The 20,245-nt window shown below is 47.8% G+C and overlaps 1 protein-coding gene and 1 long non-coding RNA gene across 3 annotated transcripts in view; one reads left to right on the forward strand and one right to left on the reverse strand.

The window, feature by feature from the left end:
- On the reverse strand, positions 1-4,995 carry LOC143516526 (uncharacterized). The gene is made up of 3 exons (XR_013131727.1): positions 4,837-4,995; positions 1,741-1,963; positions 1-943 (listed from the first exon to the last, which is right to left on the reverse strand). It is a non-coding gene; the product is annotated as an uncharacterized LOC143516526 (long non-coding RNA).
- eya3 (EYA transcriptional coactivator and phosphatase 3) overlaps positions 3,636-20,245 on the forward strand; it is a 19,930-nt gene continuing 3,320 nt past the window's right edge. Inside the window, exons 1-18 of one of the 2 annotated variants that reach the window (XM_077008176.1) lie at positions 3,636-3,862; positions 6,053-6,169; positions 13,283-13,332; positions 13,924-13,994; positions 14,138-14,215; positions 14,331-14,394; positions 14,484-14,593; positions 14,937-15,074; positions 15,328-15,413; positions 15,576-15,753; positions 16,301-16,464; positions 16,548-16,631; positions 16,866-16,955; positions 17,049-17,107; positions 17,287-17,450; positions 17,942-18,056; positions 18,494-18,615; positions 19,773-19,873. In XM_077008176.1, the coding sequence (XP_076864291.1) occupies positions 6,137-6,169; positions 13,283-13,332; positions 13,924-13,994; positions 14,138-14,215; positions 14,331-14,394; positions 14,484-14,593; positions 14,937-15,074; positions 15,328-15,413; positions 15,576-15,753; positions 16,301-16,464; positions 16,548-16,631; positions 16,866-16,955; positions 17,049-17,107; positions 17,287-17,450; positions 17,942-18,056; positions 18,494-18,615; positions 19,773-19,873 (1,707 nt within the window). In that variant the 5' untranslated portion in view covers positions 3,636-3,862; positions 6,053-6,136. The remainder of the gene's footprint in view (positions 3,863-6,052; positions 6,170-13,282; positions 13,333-13,923; positions 13,995-14,137; positions 14,216-14,330; positions 14,395-14,483; positions 14,594-14,936; positions 15,075-15,327; positions 15,414-15,575; positions 15,754-16,300; positions 16,465-16,547; positions 16,632-16,865; positions 16,956-17,048; positions 17,108-17,286; positions 17,451-17,941; positions 18,057-18,493; positions 18,616-19,772; positions 19,874-20,245) is intronic. The other variant, XM_077008177.1, reaches the window with a different exon arrangement.

The following is a 20,245-nucleotide window of genomic DNA, read 5'->3' on the forward strand; positions in this document are numbered from 1 at the left end:
TTTGCTGTTTGTGGCAACACTGCACTGTCTGACAGACTGTACTGAAAATGTTTGCATCATGTACAGCTGTTGTAGGTAGTAGCACGGAAAGAACTGTGAATGTCATATCATTCGCAAAATGCACCTGTCCAAACACTTTACGCACATTGTGATTTATATCATGCTTTATTCCCCTCACTCATAGAATGACAAAATATGACTTTACCTTGAACAATATATGAAACAGAAAAACTTGAGATGTAGCTAATGGCTACTTTAAAGATTACATGATGAATGTTTAGCTGTGATAGAATTAAATATTGCAGACGGGCCTTTCATAGGGGAACTTTCAAAAATGCAAGCACTGTAATTATCATTTTATTGTTCACCATTGAACCAGTACTCTTATGCATCTTTAACACTTAATTCAGTACAGTTCAATTTATTTTCTTCCATATTTGGAAGTTATTGCTTTATTTTATACATTTATTGTATATTTATTTACATGTCATACTGTATTATACTGCTTTAAAGTTTTAAATCCTGAAATATTTAATTGTGATCTTTATTAAATGTTAATTAAATTCATTAACGAACACCCTTATCTGGGTGATTAGAAATGAGTTATAGTTGTTTCTTTCCATCTTGGCAAACCGGAATGAGCACATTGCAGGGCATTAGTGCACAGCCATTATTTGAAGACCACACACCAAACAACTAAGGCAAGAAAGGGTTTTTAGAAACCATGAGGATTTTCTTTACAAATATGATGTCTAGTTCATGAGGCAATTTTAATTTCCAAGAGCTCTTTGAACTTTCTACTCAGTTGGGTCCAGTTTTAGAAAGAGTAATTTGCAAACAGTACAATCTACTTGCATGTCTTAATATGACCCTCTGATTGCTGGCAATTGCTGGTTGCTGGTTGCTTCTAGAATTAGCTGACAGTTCATCAATGCCCCAAGTCCTGAAGAGAATCATGCCAGGTGTATTTGGTTATATAATAAAATTGACATGTTGATGCATTGGATTTCCTTACATGGCGGATGTTCAAGCAAATTTCAAAGCACAGCTTGCAGTTTTCCAAATGCAATTAGACCTATTGATTGCAGTCATATTACTAGAATGGCACCTATTGAGAATGAGACTGTCAAGTTAAAGCAATGTCATTCTTTAAACATGCAAGTCACAATGACCCTTAACGAATGTGCTTGATTGCCTAGAACCACCTATGGTTCCTTCACTCTAAGACAGCAGTGTAGGAAATAAAATTGAATGTGGAGTTGTACAGGATGGTCAGTACAAATATTACTCACTTTAAACATCTGCACTTTAAGCATCTGTTTTAATCGTGCCATAGCAGTCTTAAACACTGCATCACTGCTGCAGGTGACCGCGAATAGCCCCTTATGAACTGGCTCCTTACCCCATCCCATAACCCATATAGTGCAGAGAAGAGACTGGGGTGTTCACACAGTCTGGGGTGTTCACACACTCTGGGGTGTTCACACAGTCTGGGGTGTTCACACACTCTGGGGTGTTGGGGTGTTCACACAGTCTGGGGTGTTCACACACTCTGGGGTGTTCACACACTCTGGGGTGTTCACACAGTCTGGGGTGTTCACACACTTTGGGGTGTTCACACACTCTGGGGTGTTCACACAGTCTGGGGTGTTCACACACCCTGGGGTGTTCACACAGTCTGGGGTGTTCACACACTCTGGGGTGTTCACACACTCTGGGGTGTTCCACTGACGAACATACCATTGGGATTGTAAGTCAATCATGTTGTTTGGGTGTGTTAGGTTGGAGACTGTCCTATCAACAAGGAAATATCTTCTGGGTTGTGAGGGCATGTGCTCTGTTGTACAACGTGGCACAGCAGAACGGACCATCCATCTTCATCCATGACCCGGAACCAGTTGTATGACCCTGCCCGAGAAGACGAGCTGTCATGATGTGGGCCAGTGAGAATGTGAAGAGTTCACTGGGAATGAATGGATAATTAATGGTGCAAATATATTCTGTTTTAACAAGCTCTGTAATGTCATTGAAATTGCAGACACTATGACCTTTATTTCTTTTTACTCATTTGTCATCTTTTCAACAGTTGTAAGTTGTAATGCTACTGTGTGGAGCATCATTGACACGGTTGGGGCAGGTGGTTGTGTCGATTGTATCTTTCACTCAAATATACTAAATAATATAAAAGCATTTACCTTGTTCTGCTGGGCACGTAGGGACAATCAGTATCTCCCTCTTTTTCACTATCCATAAGAGATATTCTCCAGTAGCTGAACCCACTTTCACATCAAATATAGAGGGTGAAGGTGTGGGCTTTCCTTGCAGTTACATGCTGCCTTTGCAAAATTAGTTATTTGTTTCTACTTTTAAATCTGACCACAGTAACATTTGGCCTTGTTTAACTAACATTATTGCATGGTGCGCAACATGATGTCACTTAATACAATATTTTTGATCAGTGGTGATACTATTGTGAGGCCACGAAACATGATTTTGCCTCAATATCACTCACAATAACGTCCTCAAAAAATTGTAATTGTGTCGTTAAATAATAAATGAGATGATATTTAAATATCCATCGTGTAACTTGCATTAACCATTTATGGATATTTACAGGCAGATAACTGAGTGGCATATGATGCTCATTGAACATTGTAAGACGATTTTGATTTATAACAAGGAAACGACGTGCAGATGTGCATTCTCAGCTTGTTTGGAAGTGTGTTCAATTTCCTATTGTGTGTGAACACACAATTTCAAATCCACGCTTTCTGGACCCCAGGTTGTATAAATGAGACCCCAGGTTGTATATCAGTAAACTGAGATCTATGGTTTCAACAGCAGATCTAGAGATGCTGATCCATGCGTTTATTTCATCTCACATAGACTACTGTAATGCCTTGTTTTCATCTCTCAGTGTATCAGCTCGTGGACATTTACAGATAATTCAAAACGCTGCAGCGAGGTTACTGACCAAGTCAAGCAGACGGTCTCACATAACACCCATTTTAAAATCCTTACACTGGCTTCCTGTAGAATTCAGGATCCAGTTCAAGATTTTAACTTTAACATACAGAGCACTACACAACACAGCTCCTGTGTATGTCGCTGACCTGCTCCACCCCTACACTTCATCACGATTACTCAGGTCAAACAACCTGAGTTTACTGTCTGTGCCACGCTCATGTCTAAAGACTCGTGGAGACCGAGCATTTAAGGTGGTTGCTCCAAAACTGTGGAACACACTTCCTCCACATTTAAGATCAGCTAACACTGTAGATACTTTTAAAAAACAGCTAAAGACTTTCCTTTTTACGCAGGCGTTTAGTTAGTGGTGGAGGTTGCAGCCGTTGACCTTGTACACTGTATTTTATTTCTGTTTTATAGTGTGTGTTTTTGTGTCTTTGATTTATTTTATTTTATTTTCCGTTGTAAAGCACTTTGTGGCTTGTGCCTGTGAAAAGTGCTATATAAATGTATTTTACTTACTTACTTACTATAAATGAGACCCCAGGTGTAGATAAGTTCGCGTAACTACGAACACATTTGGTTTCGTCATATCACCCTGACAGGGTCAACAACAGGGAACTGGAGAATCAGTTCTTGCTACAGTCTGCGGTTCAGTTGCAGCAGGTTTTATAACACAGACCATATCGAACCATCGCACGCGGCGGTTTCTTGGCGGCGCGTGCGCACTGCAAACTACTGAGACTTCCTGCAAAATACTGAGACTTCCTGCAAAATAGTGGTCCCTAACAACAAGAGCTTCACCGAGGGAGTTAATTCAGCACAAGGAACCTCAGCTATCTACATATCTACCTGTGTATCTAACTAACGTCTTGAGGCGAACATCTCTGCCATGGTAAGATTATAAATATCCCAATGATATTTGGACAAAGCACGCAGCTTATATAGATGCGGTATGATCTCCACTTAGTTTGATCGCTCAGGTCACGGTAGGGATTCGCTCGTGGCTAGGCTAACGCGGTGGCTAAGCAGCTAGCTGGCCGGCTAACTGATGCCAGTGTAATTGGGTTAGCCATTAGCAAGCTACATTAGTGAGGCTAAAGTTGCAGTAACAAACCCAGTTCACCTTAGAATGGTGTAGATAACTCTACAGGTACCAGTTCACATTACCAGTTCGTATAACCAGTTCATATTACCAGTTCACATTAACGGGTCCTTTACTGCTATACAGCCATCACAACAACGTCCTGCTGTTAGCACGTTAGCTGGCCAACTCCGTGGTGTTTGTTGTGCAGGGAGCCCGTCTTTCATCATCCCCGCTGCATTTGTTCTACACACCACACCGTGTGTTCAGACGGGTGGTCGGCCAGGTACCCGCCCAGTGTTACCCTGCAGGTGGAGACAGCTAGCTCCATCACTATAGCACCACAGCGCGCTAGCTAGGCTAGGTGTTTAGCGCGCTAGCTAGGCTAGGTGTTTAGCGCGCTAGCTAGGCTAGGTGTGTAGCGCGCTAGCTAGGCTAGGTGTTTAGCGCGCTAGCTAGGCTAGGTGTGTAGCGCGCTAGCTAGGCTAGGTGTTTAGCGCGCTAGCTAGGCTAGGTGTGTAGCGCGCTAGCTAGGCTAGGTGTGTAGCGCGCTAGCTAGGCTAGGTGTGTAGCGCGCTAGCTAGGCTAGGTGTGTAGCGCGCTAGCTAGGCTAGGTGTGTAGCGCGCTAGCTAGGCTAGGTGTGTAGCGCGCTAGCTAGGCTAGGTGTGTAGCGCGCTAGCTAGGCTAGGTGTGTAGCGCGCTAGCTAGGCTAGGTGTGTAGCGCGCTAGTGAGTAAATGTGGTCGTGCCTGGTGTTAGATGTGCGGGGACTTTGCGGGCTTCACCTTCAGCGTGTTCTTGTCCTTGAACTGGAATTCATCATCTCAACAACCGACGTGACGCCCTTATTTTAACACCAGTAATAATAACAGTAATGCACACACACTCGGTTCGTTTGGGCCTGCAGCGGTTCGAGTCCGCCGATGCAGCCACTGCAGGTGAGGGTGAGGGGACACGACACGTCGGGGGGGGTGAGGGGACACGTCGGGGGGGTGAGGGGACACGACACGTCGGGGGGGTGAGGGGACACGACACGTCGGGGGGGTGAGGGGACACGACACGTCGGGGGGGTGAGGGGACACGACACGTCGGGGGGGTGAGGGGACACGACACGTCGGGGGGTGAGGAGACGCGTCGGGGGGTGAGGGGACACGACACGTCGGGGGGGGGGGGGGGGTGAGGGGACACGACACGTCGGGGGGGGTGAGGGGACACGACACGTCGGGGGGGGGTGAGGGGACACGACACGTCGGGGGGGGGTGAGGGGACACGACACGTCGGGGGTGTAACTACACTATACACTCACATTACTCCCCTCTGGAGGGTTGAGAGGCTTTTAGACTTTCTAAACAGGTCACTCGTGCTTATTTGGAAACATCCAAAAAGGTTAAAAATTAAAGTTCAGCTCTAACGTTTTTTGCAGGAAATTAAAACCTAAATACCTAAAGTCAACTAAGATGGCAAATAAAAGGTTCTGCAAGATTATGATATTGCTGTTAAAACGTAAGACCTTCAAACATAAAGAAGGATTGAAGAGTAGAACAACTGAGCTGAAACGGTTCAGCCTTTGTGTTATTAGGAGTCTGAGTTTATATCTTTCATCTGGAGACCGTACTGACATTAGATCTTTTAAACATTATTTAAAAGATACTAAAGAGATGAAAAGGTTAAAACCAACATTCAGATTGTTTTTGTCTTCCTCTGCTGCCTCCCTGTTGCTCACTTAATCTTTCCTTTAGGTAATTTCTCTGTTGTAGTTTTGATTAGGGTACTACACCAGTGTCTCATCCTTAAAGGCAACTCGCAGGAAAGAGGCGGGCATGTTTGGGTTGGGGGTGCCCAGCGAGCAGCGAGGTTATTTGAGCCAACGTGGTCAGTAAGGAGAGGGACGGGTCAGGACTCGTCCAGGACGGGGCAACGTGGGTCACAGAGAGGATGGATCAGAACACTGCACATGCACTGTGTGAGCATGCAATTTGTGTGTGCGTGTGTGTGTGGCAGGGCCTGCAGGAAAGCAGAGGCGACAACAGAGAGTGAGCTAGCTAGCACACACTTCACGGCAGGTGGTGCTGTACACTTGTTGACATGGAGGAGTCCCAGGAGGTGACGGAGCTCCCGGTGGGTCCACACTGACACGCCCCACGGCTGCTTTAAACACACAGCTACTAGTACACTGATGCGCCCCACGCCTGCTTTAAACACACAGCTATTAGTACACTGACACGCCCCACACCTGCTTTAAACACACAGCTACTAGTACACTGACACGCCCCACGGCTGCTTTAAACACACAGCTACTAGTACACTGACACGCCCCACGCCTGCTTTAAACACACAGCTACTAGTACACTGACACGCCCCACGCCTGCTTTAAACACACAGCTACTAGTACACTGACACGCCCCACGCCTGCTTTAAACACACAGCTACTAGTACACTGACACGCCCCACGCCTGCTTTAAACACACAGCTACTAGTACACTGACACGCCCCACTGCTGCTTTAAACACACAGCTACTAGTACACTGACACGCCCCACGGCTGCTTTAAACACACAGCTACTAGTACACTGACACGCCCCACTGCTGCTTTAAACACACAGCTACTAGTACACTGACACGCCCCACGCCTGCTTTAAACACACAGCTACTAGTACACTGACTCGCCCCACGCCTGCTTTAAACACACAGCTACTAGTACACTGACACGCCCCACGCCTGCTTTAAACACACAGCTACTAGTACACTGACACGCCCCACGGCTGCTTTAAACACACAGCTACTAGTACACTGACACGCCCCACTGCTGCTTTAAACACACAGCTACTAGTACACTGACGCGCCCCACGCCTGCTTTAAACACACAGCTACTAGTACACTGACTCGCCCCACGCCTGCTTTAAACACACAGCTACTAGTACACTGACACGCCCCAAGGCTGCTTTAAACACACAGCTACTAGTACACTGACACGCCCCACTGCTGCTTTAAACACACAGCTACTAGTACACTGACACGCCCCACTGCTGCTTTAAACACACAGCTACTAGTACACTGACGCGCCCCACGCCTGCTTTAAACACACAGCTACTAGTACACTGACACGCCCCACGCCTGCTTTAAACACACAGCTACTAGTACACTGACACGCCCCACGCCTGCTTTAAACACACAGCTACTAGTACACTGACACGCCCCACTGCTGCTTTAAACACACAGCTACTAGTACACTGACACGCCCCACTGCTGCTTTAAACACACAGCTACTAGTACACTGACACGCCCCACTGCTGCTTTAAACACACAGCTACTAGTACACTGACACGCCCCACTGCTGCTTTAAACACACAGCTACTAGTACACTGACACGCCCCACGGCTGCTTTAAACACACAGCTACTAGTACACTGACACGCCCCACTGCTGCTTTAAACACACAGCTACTAGTACACTGACACGCCCCAAGGCTGCTTTAAACACACAGCTACTAGTACACTGACACGCCCCACTGCTGCTTTAAACACACAGCTACTAGTACACTGACACGCCCCACTGCTGCTTTAAACACACAGCTACTAGTACACTGACACGCCCCACTGCTGCTTTAAACACACAGCTACTAGTACACTGACACGCCCCACTGCTGCTTTAAACACACAGCTACTAGTACACTGACACGCCCCAAGGCTGCTTTAAACACACAGCTACTAGTACACTGACACGCCCCACGCCTGCTTTAAACACACAGCTACTAGTACACTGACACGCCCCACGCCTGCTTTAAACACACAGCTACTAGTACACTGACACGCCCCACGCCTGCTTTAAACACACAGCTATTAGTACACTGACGCGCCCCACTGCTGCTTTAAACACACAGCTACTAGTACACTGACACGCCCCACGGCTGCTTTAAACACACAGCTACTAGTACACTGACACGCCCCACTGCTGCTTTAAACACACAGCTACTAGTACACTGACACGCCCCACGCCTGCTTTAAACACACAGCTACTAGTACACTGACGCGCCCCACGGCTGCTTTAAACACACAGCTACTAGTACACTGACGCGCCCCACGGCTGCTTTAAACACACAGGTACTAGTACACTGACGCGCCCCACGGCTGCTTTAAACACACAGCTATTAGTACACTGACGCGCCCCACGCCTGCTTTAAACACACAGCTACTAGTACACTGACGCGCCCCACGCCTGCTTTAAACACACAGCTACTAGTACACTGACGCGCCCCACGCCTGCTTTAAACACACAGCTACTAGTACACTGACACGCCCCACGCCTGCTTTAAACACACAGCTACTAGTACACTGACACGCCCCACGCCTGGTTTAAACACACAGCTACTAGTACACTGACGCGCCCCACGCCTGCTTTAAACACACAGCTACTAGTACACTGACGCGCCCCACGCCTGCTTTAAACACACAGCTACTAGTACACTGACACGCCCCACGCCTGCTTTAAACACACAGCTACTAGTACACTGACACGCCCCACGCCTGCTTTAAACACACAGCTACTAGTACACTGACACGCCCCACGCCTGCTTTAAACACACAGCTACTAGTACACTGACACGCCCCACGGCTGCTTTAAACACACAGCTACTAGTACACTGACACGCCCCACGCCTGCTTTAAACACACAGCTACTAGTACACTGACACGCCCCACGCCTGCTTTAAACACACAGCTACTAGTACACTGACACGCCCCACGCCTGCTTTAAACACACAGCTACTAGTACACTGACACGCCCCACGCCTGCTTTAAACACACAGCTACTAGTACACTGACACGCCCCACGCCTGCTTTAAACACACAGCTACTAGTACACTGACACGCCCCACGCCTGCTTTAAACACACAGCTACTAGTACACTGACACGCCCCACGCCTGCTTTAAACACACAGCTACTAGTACACTGACACGCCCCACGCCTGCTTTAAACACACAGCTACTAGTACACTGACACGCCCCACGCCTGCTTTAAACACACAGCTACTAGTACACTGACACGCCCCACGGCTGCTTTAAACACACAGCTACTAGTACACTGACACGCCCCACGGCTGCTTTAAACACACAGCTACTAGTACACTGACACGCCCCACGCCTGCTTTAAACACACAGCTACTAGTACACTGACACGCCCCACGCCTGCTTTAAACACACAGCTACTAGTACACTGACACGCCCCACGCCTGCTTTAAACACACAGCTACTAGTACACTGACACGCCCCACGCCTGCTTTAAACACACAGCTACTAGTACACTGACTCGCCCCACGCCTGCTTTAAACACACAGCTACTAGTACACTGACACGCCCCACGCCTGCTTTAAACACACAGCTACTAGTACACTGACACGCCCCACGCCTGCTTTAAACACACAGCTACTAGTACACTGACACGCCCCACGCCTGCTTTAAACACACAGCTACTAGTACACTGACGCGCCCCACGGCTGCTTTAAACACACAGGTACTAGTACACTGACGCGCCCCACGGCTGCTTTAAACACACAGCTATTAGTACACTGACGCGCCCCACGCCTGCTTTAAACACACAGCTACTAGTACACTGACGCGCCCCACGCCTGCTTTAAACACACAGCTACTAGTACACTGACGCGCCCCACGCCTGCTTTAAACACACAGCTACTAGTACACTGACGCGCCCCACGCCTGCTTTAAACACACAGCTACTAGTACACTGACGCGCCCCACGCCTGCTTTAAACACACAGCTACTAGTACACTGACGCGCCCCACGCCTGCTTTAAACACACAGCTACTAGTACACTGACGCGCCCCACGCCTGCTTTAAACACACAGCTACTAGTACACTGACGCGCCCCACGCCTGCTTTAAACACACAGCTACTAGTACACTGACGCGCCCCACGCCTGCTTTAAACACACAGCTACTAGTACACTGACGCGCCCCACGCCTGCTTTAAACACACAGCTACTAGTACACTGACACGCCCCACGCCTGCTTTAAACACACAGCTACTAGTACACTGACACGCCCCACGCCTGCTTTAAACACACAGCTACTAGTACACTGACACGCCCCACGCCTGCTTTAAACACACAGCTACTAGTACACTGACACGCCCCACGGCTGCTTTAAACACACAGCTACTAGTACACTGACACGCCCCACGCCTGCTTTAAACACACAGCTACTAGTACACTGACACGCCCCACGCCTGCTTTAAACACACAGCTACTAGTACACTGACACGCCCCACGCCTGCTTTAAACACACAGCTACTAGTACACTGACACGCCCCACGCCTGCTTTAAACACACAGCTACTAGTACACTGACACGCCCCACGCCTGCTTTAAACACACAGCTACTAGTACACTGACACGCCCCACGCCTGCTTTAAACACACAGCTACTAGTACACTGACACGCCCCACGCCTGCTTTAAACACACAGCTACTAGTACACTGACACGCCCCACGCCTGCTTTAAACACACAGCTACTAGTACACTGACACGCCCCACGCCTGCTTTAAACACACAGCTACTAGTACACTGACACGCCCCACGCCTGCTTTAAACACACAGCTACTAGTACACTGACACGCCCCACGCCTGCTTTAAACACACAGCTACTAGTACACTGACACGCCCCACGCCTGCTTTAAACACACAGCTACTAGTACACTGACACGCCCCACGCCTGCTTTAAACACACAGCTACTAGTACACTGACACGCCCCACGCCTGCTTTAAACACACAGCTACTAGTACACTGACGCGCCCCACGGCTGCTTTAAACACACAGCTACTAGTACACTGACGCGCCCCACGGCTGCTTTAAACACACAGCTACTAGTACACTGACGCGCCCCACGCCTGCTTTAAACACACAGCTATTAGTACACTGACGCGCCCCACGCCTGCTTTAAACACACAGCTATTAGTACACTGACGCGCCCCACGCCTGCTTTAAACACACAGCTACTAGTACACTGACGCGCCCCACGGCTGCTTTAAACACACAGCTACTAGTACACTGACGCGCCCCACGCCTGCTTTAAACACACAGCTACTAGTACACTGATACGCCCCACTGCTGCTTTAAACACACAGCTACTAGTACACTGACACGCCCCACTGCTGCTTTAAACACACAGCTACTAGTACACTGACACGCCCCACGCCTGCTTTAAACACACAGCTACTAGTACACTGACACGCCCCACGCCTGCTTTAAACACACAGCTACTAGTACACTGACACGCCCCACGCCTGCTTTAAACACACAGCTACTAGTACACTGACACGCCCCACGCCTGCTTTAAACACACAGCTACTAGTACACTGACACGCCCCACGCCTGCTTTAAACACACAGCTACTAGTACACTGACACGCCCCACGCCTGCTTTAAACACACAGCTACTAGTACACTGACACGCCCCACTGCTGCTTTAAACACACAGCTACTAGTACACTGACACGCCCCACGGCTGCTTTAAACACACAGCTACTAGTACACTGACACGCCCCACGGCTGCTTTAAACACACAGCTACTAGTACACTGACGCGCCCCACGGCTGCTTTAAACACACAGCTACTAGTACACTGACGCGCCCCACGCCTGCTTTAAACACACAGCTATTAGTACACTGACGCGCCCCACGCCTGCTTTAAACACACAGCTACTAGTACACTGACGCGCCCCACGGCTGCTTTAAACACACAGCTACTAGTACACTGACGCGCCCCACGCCTGCTTTAAACACACAGCTACTAGTACACTGACGCGCCCCACGCCTGCTTTAAACACACAGCTACTAGTACACTGACACGCCCCACGGCTGCTTTAAACACACAGCTACTAGTACACTGACACGCCCCACTGCTGCTTTAAACACACAGCTACTAGTACACTGACACGCCCCACTGCTGCTTTAAACACACAGCTACTAGTACACTGACACGCCCCACTGCTGCTTTAAACACACAGCTACTAGTACACTGACACGCCCCACTGCTGCTTTAAACACACAGCTACTAGTACACTGACACGCCCCACGCCTGCTTTAAACACACAGCTACTAGTACACTGACACGCCCCACTGCTGCTTTAAACACACAGCTACTAGTACACTGACACGCCCCACGCCTGCTTTAAACACACAGCTACTAGTACACTGACACGCCCCACGGCTGCTTTAAACACACAGCTACTAGTACACTGACACGCCCCACGCCTGCTTTAAACACACAGCTACTAGTACACTGACACGCCCCACTGCTGCTTTAAACACACAGCTACTAGTACACTGACACGCCCCACGCCTGCTTTAAACACACAGCTACTAGTACACTGACACGCCCCACGCCTGCTTTAAACACACAGCTACTAGTACACTGACACGCCCCACGGCTGCTTTAAACACACAGCTACTAGTACACTGACACGCCCCACGCCTGCTTTAAACACACAGCTACTAGTACACTGACACGCCCCACGCCTGCTTTAAACACACAGCTACTAGTACACTGACACGCCCCACGCCTGCTTTAAACACACAGCTACTAGTACACTGACTCGCCCCACGCCTGCTTTAAACACACAGCTACTAGTACACTGACACGCCCCACGCCTGCTTTAAACACACAGCTACTAGTACACTGACACGCCCCACGCCTGCTTTAAACACACAGCTACTAGTACACTGACACGCCCCACGCCTGCTTTAAACACACAGCTACTAGTACACTGACACGCCCCACGCCTGCTTTAAACACACAGCTACTAGTACACTGACACGCCCCACGCCTGCTTTAAACACACAGCTACTAGTACACTGACACGCCCCACGCCTGCTTTAAACACACAGCTACTAGTACACTGACACGCCCCACGCCTGCTTTAAACACACAGCTACTAGTACACTGACACGCCCCACGCCTGCTTTAAACACACAGCTACTAGTACACTGACACGCCCCACGGCTGCTTTAAACACACAGCTACTAGTACACTGACACGCCCCACGCCTGCTTTAAACACACAGCTACTAGTACACTGACACGCCCCACGCCTGCTTTAAACACACAGCTACTAGTACACTCACACCTCATATGCCTAGACATTAAGTTGTGTTGTTGTTTTTTTTTTACTTAATAAATATTGAAGAATTTTTAAATAAATTGTTCATCTTTGTGGGTCTTATAGGCCAAGAAAGCTCGGCATGACACGAATGCGAATCTGGAGGAGAACCCAAGGTAAACTATTGTTTGTCCATGATTTTCATTTACCCGGCTCACATTGAGTGCTATTAGTTTCAGTGTGGGATGTGGTGAGTGCGATCAGTGTTTTGACTGAGAATCTGTCAGCGAAGGGCTTAACTACGACTCCAAAGGCAGTTCTCATTGTGGCCTGTATGTTGCCCAGACGCTAGCAGTGCCAGAGACTCTTTGCATTGCTTCTCTGTCCACTGACTCGCCCATCTTCCCCCAAACAAAGCCATTTCCGTTCAACTCGAGTGTCGGACTGAGACGGCAGTGCACGGTGATACAGGAGAGGCCTCTGCTATCTGAGACCTGCTGTGTTTGATCACTGAGCGCTCAGAGCTCTTCCTACCCTCACTGTTTTTAGTCGTTAAAGCTGAAGTAATCTTCACAAGCCAGGACAGGTTTTAGCTACTTAACTGCACAAGGACAGAATTTGTCCCCTCATAAAGTCCACTTTGACACTGTATAGTGCACCTGCCTTCTCAGTTGTAGGTGTTTTGCACTGAGACAGTAATAGTTCAGACCTAAGAGTTGCTATTGTTATTGGGGTGGCATTGCTAATGACCTTTACCCCCCTGACAGGAGAGAGCCAGCCATCTTGAGGTCAGAGGTTACCACTTATCCCCCGTCCTCTGCCACTCAACTAGGTGCAGGTCAGCAGATCTGTCTCTCACTATCTCTCTCTTTCACTCTTGTTCTCTTGCTCTTTATCCTCCATCCAGAAGTTCATAAAAGTTGCTTTTCAGCTCATATTGGTCACTCTCTACCTTTTTAAATGGTTTTCTATGTCTGTCAGTTTCTGGAAATGAACTGTCAAATCAAGAACTATCACGAGACAAGACCCGTGATGCAGACAGCTCTTATACTAGTAAAGGTATTATGTTAATAGTTACATATACCACTATTAACAATAGTCATACCAGTTCAGCTTAAAGTTGATCAGAACTATTTATCATATGGGTTTTCTGTTGTATTTCTTTGCCACTTAGTGGTGACCTGTAAAGAGGTTTCTGCCACTCCTGAGTATACCTCACACATTTATCAAGGAAGCAGGTAAGAAGCCCGGCTTTAATGAACCCTTGAGCTCACTTTAAGCTCATGTTGAACTACTGGACATAACCTTTCCCCCTTGTGTTCCACAGCCCTGCAGTTACTGCGTATGGCAGCCAGGTGGCGTTCCCATCTCTAGGCCAACCTGCCGTGTACAGCGCCTTCAGTCAGTCGGGGCAGAGCTACGGCCTTCCTCCGTTCGGTTCGTCCCTCTCCCTCCTCCACCTGAACTCTAATTCATCTGCCTATGCATCCCATCCACCAATCACGGCAGCCCACGCTGCATTTAACGGCCGTTCAATGCTTACGCTGCAACCACGCATTGGCCCTGATCAGTGCTGCATTAAAACCACCGTGCTACGTTTACACCACTGTTCACCGGCCGCACGGCTGCCCGTTTTCTCATTTCAGCCCACGGCTGCTTTTCCTCCGCCCGTTCTAACCATCTCACACGTCCTCCTCCACCTCTGCGTTCTTCTCCTCCGCGTGTGCGTGCGGGTGTGTTGCCCCCTCTCTCCGTGCGTGCTTGTGCGTGACTGTCGCAGGTGCCATGTGGCCGGGCGTTAAGAGTGAGCCAGGGCTGCTTGAGGCGCCCCCTGCTGGCCAGACGGGGTTTCTCAGCTTCAGCACAGCCTATACCTCAACCCAGGCAGGCCAGGCCCACTTCTCCTACCCTAGCCAAGGCAAGCCTGCCCCCCCGCACTGCCCCCCTCTCCTTCCTCCAGCTCTCCACGCCCTCTGCGTCCTGCACGGGACCGCAGGCCCGCCTTCAGCACTGGACCCACGCTGCATACATCATTTTCTTTCTTCATCATAAAATGTCCTGTTCCACATGATCATTCCTGCTCCTCGTCTGTAGGCTTTGTTGCTCAGTGTTCTTTGGTGGTGTTTGCTCTTGACCTGGCATTCTGGGATATGTTGTTTCTCCACATTTAGGGTCCTGCTTCACCACATCTAGTGTGTACACAAATATACCCACAGCTCCTGCAGTCACCACGGCGACAGCTACCGCTACACATCAGGTGAGTGGCTGAGTCACTTTAAATATGCACCATATAAATGAATGAAATTGTGTCAAAAGCAGACTGAGGCCCATTTAAATGGTGTTAGTGTGTATATGGTTATATGTGGATTAAAAAAACCCATTTGTCACTTGTTTGAAATTTCCTCCTGTTTGACTGCAGGACTTTTCCAGTTATAACTCACTGGGACAGGCCCAGTTTCCCCAGTACTACGCACCTCCCCTCAGTTACCCTCCGGCTGCTCCTCCCAGTGAGGAGGGTGGAGCCGGCGTGGTAGCTCCACCTTACTCACCTGTGAAGACTGAAGGCAGTGCCCCTGAAGCCCCGCCCAGCACCACAGGTGCCCTCTCACCCGCAATCACATGCAGTGTTTCAGCCAATAAACTGGAGTTTGCCTCCACTAGCTATTGAGTAGCGTAAGTACAGCTCCTGGATGGTGTCCTCAGTTGACCAGATCTTCAAGGAGATGCTGACACTACAGGAGATGAAATGAAATGATGTTAAATTGAGACAATGACTCACCCTTCCAATTTTGTGGAGTTATAAAACGATTCAACCTATTTTTGTACATCTTGCTTTTAAGCCTTGCTAAATGAAATGGCCTTGCAGCACTGACTTTGCTTCTTTAATGGATATAAATGAAAATTAATGTTTTTCTCATCTTAATTTAATTTTGGTGACAGAAAAATACTAGAAATCTTAACCACATTTAAAATGTTGCAATTATTATTTTATGGGGTCTCCCTCTAAATGACGCTGTGCATGTAAAGAAGCTAAGTGTTGAGTGAGTGAATGTGTTACCCTGCATTAGAGTGGTGGTGTACTTATAAAGCAGCGTTGTGATGAGTGAATGAGTAATGGCTCATTGGAGCTGCTCTATTTTACAGCCACATCTCCAGGTGGTGTGACTGGTGTCTCCCTGCCTTCTGGAGCACCGCCCCACACAGCCGCACACGACCAGGACGATCCCACCCGTAGACACGCCCCCAGCAAGGCCAAAGGCAAGGGAAAGAAGCCAGACAGCTCTCCGTCTGCCGACAACGACCTGGAGGTGTGGCCTGTACAAACACTGGCTGGTGCTTTACAAATCAGGAGTGAAAGGTTTGGTTTCTAATCTCCTTTTTTCTTTCCCAGCGAATCTTCTTGTGGGATCTGGATGAGACCATCATCGTTTTCCACTCACTCCTCACTGGGTCATTTGCACAGAAGTTTGGCAAGGTACCGAGTACAGAAAATTACAGCAAGCAGTTCTATATGAATATGCACATTATACACATTTCTGAGCAGTTTCTAACAAAGACTTCTTCAAATTGTGGTAATCCACACAGGTGCTTATGTAGAAGTCATGTAGAGAAGTGAAAGGCGGCTCATCTGACTATATTACACAGTAATAATGCTGTTGGGTTTGGTAGGTCTGAGTGCCCGTGTGTGAGTTTGGTTGTCTCCATCCAGGACCCGGCCACTGTCCTTAATCTGGGTCTGCAGATGGAGGAGCTAATTTTTGAGCTAGCGGACACTCATCTCTTCTTCAACGACCTGGAGGTGATCGCTTCTGTTTCTGTCGTAACATTTTGAGCTAAATGTCTGTTTTCTGTGGTTCGGTGGGGATTTAAACTGGTGTTTCTCTGAGTTTAGGAGTGTGATCAGGTCCATGTGGAGGACGTAGCCTCCGATGACAACGGACAAGATCTGAGGTAATGCAGGAACCGGACGTGTTGGGTCATTGGGATTTAGGATAATAACATTAACTGATCTTGTGAAAACCAGCCTGTTCTGGATGTATCAGTTCAGTCAACCACCGGTGCCCCTTACTGTCCCCTTGATCACTATTGGTGTTATGGTGGAGTACCGCAGGTTGTCCCTCCTCTTTCAGCAACTACAGCTTCACGAGCGACGGCTTCAGTGGGACGGCCGGTGCGGGGGGGCCGGGCTCCACCGCCACTGGGGTGCAGGGGGGGGTGGAGTGGATGCGCAAGCTGGCCTTCAGGTACCGCCGTCTCCGAGAAATCTACAGCAGCTACAAAGGAAACGTTGGAGGTGAGGCCCAGTCTCCTGCTTGGCTCCGCCCACATTCAGCATGGCCTCGTCGGAGAGCCCAGTGGGCCTGGCAGCCCTGTGCCACACACCAACTGGAGTTGAACGAATGGGGCAAACCTCGTCGTTCAGACCAGATCTGGGATCTATATAAATACTGCAATTGCATTTTAAAGCAAAATGACATTTTGTAAATAAAGCTTCTGGTCTATGTTATTGTTTATTTAAACGTTGCTTTCGTAGAGCTGTTACAGGAAATTTAAAAACAAAAATGACATGGAAAAATAATTTCTGAAACCTTCATGGCCAGATCCCTAGTCCCAGAGTAAGCGTAAATGTAGACGAAAAAGGATTTACCCCAGATAATCTGTTTTGGTTCGAGGCGAGGCATAATACCTGACTGGGCAACTGGCCCTTGCTTAAAATCTTGGCAACATTGCTACTTGTAATTAAAAATATTGTATAATTAAAGTGGTTCTTGCACTCTCCCGCAGCGCTGCTGAGTCCCCTGAAGAGGGAGCTGTTGCTTCGAGTTCGGGCCGAGATCGAGGCCGTTACGGACGGCTGGCTGAGCACCGCCATCCAGTCACTGTGTCTCATCCAGTCGAGGTGAGTCTGAGCCTGCAGCCCTGAGTCTGCACACCATTAAAACTACTTTTATTTTTATACCCGTAAACCCAACAAAAACGTGGTTATTTGAACTTTGACATTTTTCATTTTGTTGTCATTTCATTTGTGTAAAACAGTGATTTACAGTGAGTGCACTCCTGTAGTGATTTACAGTAAGCGCACTCCTGTAGTGATTTACAGTAAGCGCACTCCTGTAGTGATTTACAGTGAGGGCACTCACTCACTCCTCATAGTTCCTCTGGTGATGACACTGATTACAGTAACTCCTGGGTTATTAACGGTAAAATACATGGTCATTCAGTTATGCGTCAGTTACTGAACTTTGGGGAACTTCCGCCTCCATGGCTATTACAGCGATTCCCACAGGCGTGGTGTGGTGTGCAGGGTGCTAACCAGGCTCTCTGTGCTGTGATCAGGGGCAGGTGCATGAACGTTCTGGTCACCACCACTCAGCTGGTCCCTGCTCTGGCTAAAGTTCTGCTCTACGGTTTGGGTGACGTTTTCCCCGTAGACAGCATCTACAGCGCCACTAAAATAGGTAAAGTGTGTGCTTCCTCTCTGTATAGTAGAACTGAAAGGAGAACAAAAACATGTTTTAGGTATCCACAAATTGTCGAAAATTACATCAAATACCTACTTAAAGTAAGGATGCATCTAAGTGTCGATTTTGGGCCGAAACCAAACAAAAAGAAATATTTGACAGAATACCGAACATGGTTTTTCACTGTGTTAATTTTGCCACTTTTACACCATTTCATAAATTAAATTGGCTAAATTAATTTTTGTCTTGGTTTTCAAATGAATAACAATGAGAACTGCGATTTAAAATTATTTATTGGACTACTGTGTACCAGTAAAAGGTTTGGACACACCTACTCTGTTTAATTTTATTATTTTCAAAATAAAAAATGAACAGGGAAGATACCAAACCAATGAAACATTTTTGAAGTGTCTATCCTATATTTTGATGACACCTTTGCTCTTGGTGTTCTGTTGCGCAGCCATCCTTGATGTCCTGAAGACATTCTCACATATGCACTTAAAATACTTCTTAAACCACATGTTTCCTGCAGTTACATAGAGTGCCTGTCTTCACGGTTTTTAATACATTGTAGTAAAATTGGGGTTTGCAGGTCTTTATAGAGGAAGTGGGCACTCGAACTGTGAGAATGTGTGAGAGAGATACACACACTCTAGCGTCACACGCTGTGTGTGTGTGTGTGTGTGTGTGTGTGTGTGTTAAGGAGAGACAGAGGGGCCCTGATGAGCTGTAATGATTATTAACACAGCAGTTTTGTTTTCTTTGCTTTTCCTTTACTCGATAATGTTAAATGTCTGAAATTGAGTAATCTGGGAAACTTTGTCTGTTCCGGTGAGACTTACCCTGTAAAAAATAACATGTTAATGTGTGTGTTACACTAGTGCAGTTAGATTTAGCCCCAGAGCTCTGGTTCCTGTCCTGTGTAAAGACGTCATTGTTCGGTATAACTTATTTGGCCGTTTCACTTATTCAGCTGTACTTTTTGCCCTTTTTGGACTAATCACTTCAATTGCTGAATATTCGGTGCATCCCTAATTTAAAGCGTACTTTTAAAAATGCAGTAATGCTGTTAGTTTTTTTTTGGGTCTGTTAAAAGTCTGTTGGTTTGGGGCTGCTGTGTCCTTTGAGCTTTGAAGTCGTGTTTTGATTGACAGGGAAGGAGAGCTGCTTCGAGCGCATCGTGTCTCGCTTTGGGAAGAAGGTGACCTATGTCGTCATAGGCGACGGACGGGAGGAGGAGTTTGCAGCCAAACAGGTACCTCCCTTATATCTACATTGCGTAAGCTTGTATAGTGATGTGGAGGCTTTAGCGGAGACTCTAGCAGGTGAGAAGCTTCACATTGCCAATCAGTCTGCCACTTCTCCTCTGACTTCTCTCATCCACAAGGTGTTTTTTGATGCTGATGAAATATGATTCAGGGCTCCAATCCGCGCACATAATGTACATGTCGTGCCCTTAACTACCTCTACCCTCTGTTGGGGATTGTGGAGTTGGAAGGACGTGGTTTAATTGCTTTAAACAAAAACATAACGTTTAATTTGAAGATGAAATAAAGCTACTGACCCACGTCTCAATGATATTGTGCTGCTGCTGTATCATAGGCTCATTGGATAATTACATGAATGA

Source organism: Brachyhypopomus gauderio, chromosome 6 (assembly GCF_052324685.1).
Source record: "Brachyhypopomus gauderio isolate BG-103 chromosome 6, BGAUD_0.2, whole genome shotgun sequence".
Taxonomy (NCBI): Eukaryota; Metazoa; Chordata; class Actinopteri; order Gymnotiformes; family Hypopomidae; genus Brachyhypopomus; species Brachyhypopomus gauderio.